The sequence below is a fragment of the Corvus brachyrhynchos genome, unplaced genomic scaffold (genome assembly GCF_000691975.1).
Source record: "Corvus brachyrhynchos isolate BGI_N302 unplaced genomic scaffold, ASM69197v1 scaffold114, whole genome shotgun sequence".
Taxonomy (NCBI): Eukaryota; Metazoa; Chordata; class Aves; order Passeriformes; family Corvidae; genus Corvus; species Corvus brachyrhynchos.
The window spans coordinates 3,307,258-3,314,252 of NW_008238337.1; the positions used below are offsets into that span (position 1 = coordinate 3,307,258).

General features: G+C 54.8%; 1 protein-coding gene across 4 annotated transcripts in view; it reads left to right on the top strand.

Moving 5' to 3' along the window:
• Window positions 1–496: 496 nt before the first annotated feature.
• The window catches only part of WDR66 (WD repeat domain 66), a 17,029-nt gene continuing 10,530 nt past the window's right edge, over window positions 497–6,995 (top strand). For 2 of the 4 annotated variants that reach the window (XM_017734806.1, XM_017734809.1), the window contains exons 1-11: window positions 497–586; window positions 763–1,113; window positions 1,251–1,391; window positions 1,582–1,691; window positions 2,151–2,259; window positions 2,696–2,776; window positions 3,125–3,202; window positions 3,684–3,728; window positions 4,063–4,280; window positions 4,791–4,964; window positions 6,848–6,967. In XM_017734806.1, coding sequence (XP_017590295.1) covers window positions 551–586; window positions 763–1,113; window positions 1,251–1,391; window positions 1,582–1,691; window positions 2,151–2,259; window positions 2,696–2,776; window positions 3,125–3,202; window positions 3,684–3,728; window positions 4,063–4,280; window positions 4,791–4,964; window positions 6,848–6,967 — 1,463 coding nt within the window. In that variant the 5' untranslated portion in view covers window positions 497–550. The remainder of the gene's footprint in view (window positions 587–762; window positions 1,114–1,250; window positions 1,392–1,581; window positions 1,692–2,150; window positions 2,260–2,695; window positions 2,777–3,124; window positions 3,203–3,683; window positions 3,729–4,062; window positions 4,281–4,790; window positions 4,965–6,847; window positions 6,968–6,995) is intronic. The other 2 variants (XM_017734808.1, XM_017734807.1) reach the window with 2 other exon arrangements.

A 6,995-nucleotide genomic window follows, 5' to 3' on the forward strand; every position in this document is an offset into this window, starting at 1 on the left:
GCCGTTCCCGAGCTCCCGTCCCGCCTGCCGGGGCCCTGGGAGGGTTTTTTCCAGGGCCTCCTTCCCCTCCCGTGAAAGTTTTCTGTGCACAAGGTTTCGGTGTTGGCTCAAATGCAGACCCGTGAAGCCGGAGATGAACCAGCTGCCGCCCAAGAGCAACTCTGTGCTTACAGGGACTGTGGCAAAACCCCCATCCAAAGGGAAATTTCCATGCCTAGCGCGGTGTGCGGGCAGACAAGGGAGGGAGTCTGCGCTCAGGCTGGAATAACCCGGGCAGTACTGGGCTTGCTTGTGCTCAGTGCGGGAGTGTTACTGGAGCTGAGAAGAGGCTCTGGGACCCATTTCCCAGCTTCACAGGTGCCCTTTCCTCCTGCTGTGCCCAATTCCAGGTCGTTGTGCAGCCAAATCTGGGAGAGTGTGTGTGTTTCAGAGCATCTCCACACCCCAGCTCCCTGGGAGGAGGGCAGAGGTGTGGATGGATGGTCCCTGTGAAGTCACGCTGGAGTAACCCACTGAGGGAAGAGCAGCACTAAGCAGCGAACCCAAGGAGATGTTCCAGGACAGACAGATGGCTCAGGAGATGGAGGTGAGGGCTGTACCATGGAAAGTCCTGTTTGAGACAGGGTCTGGGGCAGATCCTAGTGGAAACAGAGCCCCCAGGATCTGAGACATGCTGGGGTTCATTCCCAGTAGCCACAGGGCGGTCCCCATCCAGACCAGCCCAGGAGCCAGCATTCACCAAAACCTCTCTCCCTTTTCAAGGATCCCCTTGCTGCTGCCAGGGAGAAGGAAGGAGCACCAGAGGATACTGGAGAACCACCGATGTGTCCCCCATCATCTCCTTTAGGTATGGGGATCTCAGACACCCTGCCCAGTACCTGGGCTGGGAGCCAGGGCACCCTGGGGGAAGGCAGTGCTGGGACATCATGCCTGGAGGGTGCTGGACCCCCTGAACCAGCCCCAGCACTGTCTGAGACCAAGGGAGCCATTTCCAGCCCTCTCTCAGGCTACAGGGAGCAGCACACGCAGCATAAAGGCTTTGCCAGCTTGGTGTGGGCGGCCATGCCGGGGATGCTGTTCCGGAAGAACAGGGACAGCAGCCTTCACCCCCTTGTGAGTACCAACGGGCACAGTGCCACCAGGATGGTCCACACTGCACCTGGCGTGCCTGCCCTGCTCTCTTCCACCACTCCACAGACCTCGTGTGCCTTTTTTTGTCCTGGCTGCTGAGAGCTGCCATTTCCCTGCAGAACCTGTCCTGGGTGTTTGGCTACAACAGCAGCCTGGCCGTGCACAGCCTGATGGACGGGGAGGACCGGGTGCTCCTGTACGTCTCCTCCCACATAGTGGTCATCCATGACATCCTGGGGAACAAGCAGTACCACCTGCAGGTCTGGCACACAGCCGAGCATCTCCCTCCTCCTCCCCTTCTCCTGAACCCCCTCCCTCCATCTTTTTTTCTGGTGCCCTGTGCTTACGGGGCACCTATAACCAAACCCAGAGGCAGCCCAAACAAAAGGTATGGACAAAACAGCCCCAGGTTTGCAGCCTGCAAGGCATTTTGCTGCTTCCCTCCCCCAGGGCCACACAAGTGTCATCTCTTGCCTGTGTGTGAGTGAAGACAAACGCTGGGTCGCGACCGCCGACCGAGGGCCAGACGCTCTGATCATCGTGTGGGACTCCTACTCTGGGTAAGCTCCCAGGAACCTCCTCTTTGGAAACCCCCTGTGTCCAGTAAATCACTCAGGACTGATTCCAGCCTCAGCTGAGAGTAAAATGAGAGAACACAGGGACAGACTAAAAAGCAGCAAAGGAACCAAAACCAAGGCCTTCATGATCCTCATATCACCCATACCCATGAGACACTGAGATGGGGCTGAGCTCTCCCAGACTAAGTACATCACATCTTCATGATGTGATGGAGATCCCTGGTGAGTTGTTTCCCAGTGCCATTTACTTAGGAGGAAGGGATGGAAGGGACATTGAGCACCACCAGCCTGTGGCAGCACCAGTGTTTGCAGCCTCCCTCCCTCCATCTCTCCTTCCACACAGACCAGGGTGGGTGGATGGGTTGTGCCACAGACTTTGCCAAGTGACTGCCTTGAACCCCCTGTGCTGCCAGGAGCACCCATGGGGTCTCTGCTCCGTAGGGTACCCGTGCGCACCATCTTCGAGAGTCATCCGGAGGACGGGGTCTGTGCCATTGCCATTTCCCAGGATGCCAAGTATTTGGTGACCATTAGTGCTGGTACTGTGCAGGTGAAGAGAATATCTCCTCTTCCATAGCTTTGCAGGATATAGACCTGGAAGTTTTTTGCAGTGCAGCACAGGGGAGGTGGGAATTTGGATGGGGAGAGCAGGAGAGAGGGGAGCGGGTTTGCAGAGTGATGGCTTGTTTTTGCTGAGCCATTAGAAGATAGACCTGGATTTCATTAAAATGAATGCTGCAGAGTTGAGAAAATGGATCTTAATTTGTTATAAAAGCTTCTGACTTCATCACTTTCATCTAAGCAATTTCTAGCATTATTTCCTGAAATTAAGCTTTCTGCTGCCAGGCTGTGCCGGGTTTTACCCTGCTCCAGTCTTTTAGGCCACACCATCCCCTGCAGTGGGTGGGGAATGGGACTCACCTGGCTCCCCCAACCTCCCAGAAAGCCACAAGTGTTCCTTGGATTTTTCTTCCCTTCTCTTCTAGAAAGTTTGTGTTTGGAGATGGACTTTGCCCACAGAGAAACCCATGTGCAGCACAGAGCTGAAGCCTGAGTTTGGGCATCAGGTGAGTGACCATGGCTGAGGAGGGCGGAGGGGCTGGACCAGGCAGCCCCATCCTCACCTGCTCCCCTCTGTGCCCCCATGTCCCCATCCAGCATGGGGCTGCTGGTGGGTGCCAGCTGGGGGTGGGAGGCAGGATCACACCCCATCCCTGGAGCACCCGGATGCAGCAGAGCATCCCAAGGGGTTATCCCTGTTCCTCTGATACCTGACAGGCACAGGGTGCCCTCTGTTTTCAGTTCAGTGCAGCTGGTGAGGTGGTTCTGAATAAAAGCAGTTGTTCTGCATGGAAGAATAAGCAGAAAGCAGTGCTCAGCTTGGTGCTAATGTGATTCTCATCTTTGAATTTCAGGATTATGTCATTTTTAACCCTCAGAATCCCCAGGAGTTTGTCAGCAACAGCAAAACCCAGGTGATATTTTACCTGTGGGTAAGTAGGGACACGGGAAGTCATGTTTCGGGTGCCAGAAAGGAGGTGACGGGGAAACTCTGGGGCCAGGTGTCTGTCCACAACTTGGGTCACACACTGCAGATCTGTCCCTGCCCTCGCCCCCATCCCCCTACCCTGCTCCCTGCCCTTGCCAGATCCCAAAGTGGTCTGGGCAGAGTATCACCCTCCCTCCACTCCCACACTGGTGAGGCCCAGCTGCTGTGGCAGGGATGCTCTTCACCTCTCCCACTCCTGCTTTCCCATGGGCCTTGTGCCATTCAGCAGCTTTTGGAAGAGAAGCAGGCGGAAGGAGAGGATGTTTCATGCTCTCTGGAAGATCTTGGAGCCTTTCTGCCCCAGGAGCCCTGCTTTGGTCACCACAGTGTGGGGCCAGTGCCCAGATGGTGGGGAGGGAACACGCTGGCACTGCAGAGCTCGATTCCAAAATCCTTGTCCTGGATGTTTTCTCTGCTTTCCCCAGGATGATGCAGGTTTGCAGTACAGGGCACCATTCCTGAGCAACCAGGTGAGCACAGCAGGGAGGGACCACAGTATGTTACCCTCTTGGCTTTCCTGCTTGCAGCAGCACTGTCCCTCCCCATCCCCTCAAGCAAAAACGGTGGCCATGTCCCCAGCTTGTCCCCCTTGGACAGGGACAAGCCTGTTGGGTTGCCTGAGCTGAGGTCAAGCAGGGCTCTCTCTCCAAGGTGCCCCGCTGCATTTTCTCCTGAGGCTCTTGTCCTCTTGTCCTGCTGTGGGGCAGGGAGGGAATGTCATGAGGACCAAGCAGAAACCTCTCTGCTGGAGAAGGGCAGAGCCAGCTCTGGGATGAAAACACGGCCTGGCTGCTGTCTCCACAGACCTTCAAGTGCCTGGTGGGACAGTTCAGCCAGTCAGTTTTCCATTTTAACAACGCTCAAGCTCTGACGGGCACCTCAGCCGGGAAGCTGGTGGTGTGGGACATGGACAATCCCCGCACTCTCCCCGAGGAACTGCCAGCCAAACCCCACGGAATAACAGCCACCAAAGTGGTGTCAATGCAGAAGGAGAGTCTTACCGTGCTCAAAGTGTTGGAGAGGTAACGGGGCAGCCCTTTTCCGTAGCTGTAGTCCTTGGGTACCTCAGCTGTAGTAGTGGCAGAAATAATGTTGGAGTTTTAAGTCACTTGGCAGCATGGTCACTCATGCAGGAAAGTGCTGGTGGTTTATGAGTAATTTTCCAGCAATGGATTTGGCTGGGGGTGGAAACAAGGTTGAAAAGTCGTGGTGATGAGATGCCAGCTCTGCTGGGGTAGCTCAGACAGTGGCTCAGCCTCCTGGCCGCTACCGGCAGAGGGAGCAGACAGCCACCAAACGCCGCCACAGCCTCGGAGACACGGCAGAGACACGGCAGGGACACGGTAGGGTCACAGCAGAGCTGCTGGTTTCTGCACAGCCCCGGCTTTCTCCTGAACAACTGTGCAGGGCTCTGCTCATGTGCTTGTGCAGAGAAGTGGGGAAGAGATTTGCTTCCGCCTAAGGATGCCCTTCAAGAAATATCTGGGAGTTGTCAGTCAGTGTGTTGGTTAAGAACTTCCCCTTCCTTGCAGCTGTGTAGTCACAGGTGATGTGAAAGGGCAGGTTAAATTCTATGATGGGCAGCTGCGGCTCCTCACCATCTACAGCCATGACAAAGTGGGTCCCATCCGGTCCATCTCGTTCTCCACAATCCTTCGTGATCCTCCCGGTGCCTCCCCAGACAGCAGCAAGCCCTTTCTCACCAGGTGAGTGTCTCTTTACGAACCCAGCTCTTCTGTGTTTGCCTTGCAGCTCAAAACTGGGGAGGAGGTCAGTGAGAGCTGCTCCATGAGCTTCTGCCTGGTCTGGAGCAGGTTTCAACCCTGTGCTCAGGCTTCTGGGCAGGACAGGGAGGGAGTGTGGGCAGGCTCCATCACATCCCAGATTCTGAGCTTGAGGTGATGCCTTGGCGCAGACATGGCGTTAGTGCAGGCACGGCGATGATCAGCTTCTCTGTCACGTACCCGGCACACCAGGCAGTAGTAATGCTGAGCCTCCAGCTCTCACTGGGCCCCTTAATCCCCCCCTTAAGCCCCTCCCAGGGATGGCTATATCCAGTTGGATTTTATCATGGCTTGGCAAGCTAACTGGGGCCATGGCGCCAGCGCAGGGCTGTACCACACTGACCGGTCACCAGCTCCTCTCTGTCCCTCTGCGTGACGTAGCTGTGCCTGTGAGGATTTATAGGGAGTCTGCAGGCCAGATGAAGCTGTTGTGTGTCTCCATCCAGCCTGCAAACCATATGTCTGTCACTCCTGTTACAGCTTTCCTGGCAACGTCTGTTCTTAGCCACACGTGTTTTCCAATGAGCCATGTGGGACAGATTCTTTTCCAGCCTGGAGCAGTGTCCTGGAGGATGGTTTGGTTTCCCTGTTGGTCTCTGTTGTCTCATGCCTCTTCCTGGGTCACTGCTGTAGCTCCTGCCACTTGTAGCTGCTCTGGGCAGCACAAAAGGCAGAAAACCAAAGGGGAGGGCCTGAGCTCATCCCAGAGGGTGGTGGGATTAGGAATGGCTGGAGGAGAGCCCAGCTAAGGCACGCAAGAGGTGCAGAGTCCATCAGTGCCTGGGCCAGATGTGCATAAACTGGTGGCCGTGATGGAACAGCTGGCAAAGAAGCTGTGCTTCCCCACTTGTGTCTGTCTGTGCAGCTCCTAGACTCAGCCTGGAGAAGGCTCCAAGGAGACCTTATAGCACCTTCCAGTTCCTCAAGGGCTCCAAAACAGCTGGAGAGGGACTTTGGACAAGGGTATGGAGTGAGAGGACAAGGGGAGAATGGCTTAAAATTGACAGGGCAGGGTTAGATGGAATATAGGAAGAAATTCCTCACTGTGAGAATGGTGATGTCCTGGCACAGGTTGCCCAGAAAAGCTGTGGATGCCCCATGCCTGGAATTGTTCAAGGCCAGGTTGGACAGGGCTTGGAATAACCTGGTCTAGTGGAAGGTGTTGAAACAAGATGATCTTTGAGGTTCCTTTCTCCTCAAACCAGTCTGGGATTTTGTGTGATCCTCTCTTGTCCCTTTTCCTGGGCCCAGACTCTCTATCAGGCAGACTGAAACTATACACGTTTGTGCTGTAATGTGAATAATTACCCAGCTGTCCACACATCACCAGTCACACAGTGAAACCTCTCTGCCGTGCTGGTCAGCGTGGCTGAGTGAACAGACAGGGATTGAAACTGCCCTCCGACCTTGGCCATGGCAGCGCGGTCAACGTGGAGCCACTGACAATGGTGGTGTGGAGACACGTGAAAAGCCCATTCAGAGTATCTGCAATTGCTCATTTGTCTATCTCACACACCAGTGACTTGCAAATGGCAGGAGCTCCCCAGATGTCATTCATCTTCTGGCTTGCCCAGCCAAGTAGAAAATGGAACTGACTCCAGTGTCTTCCCATGGCCATTTCCCAGGTCATGAATACAAAGTGCCACTTGCCTTCCAGGTCAAGGAGCATTTGCATATTGTGTATCACAAAATATAAGTGATTGTCCAACTAACTTGCCAAAAAGAGACTGATGTGTAATATAGCTTGGAGGGACATGAGCCAGTTGGTCTGATTCATCGAATTCTGTTTCTCTCACACTAAACAGGAACTTTATCCTTTCAACCTCTGATGCAACCATGTTCCATGTTGCAACAGACAGCACAAACTTTGAAAGAATCATGAAAGAGGTGAAGAAAGCTGTGAATGCCATTGCCTGCCACCCGCAGGAGCCACTCGTGGCTGGGGGGGGGCAC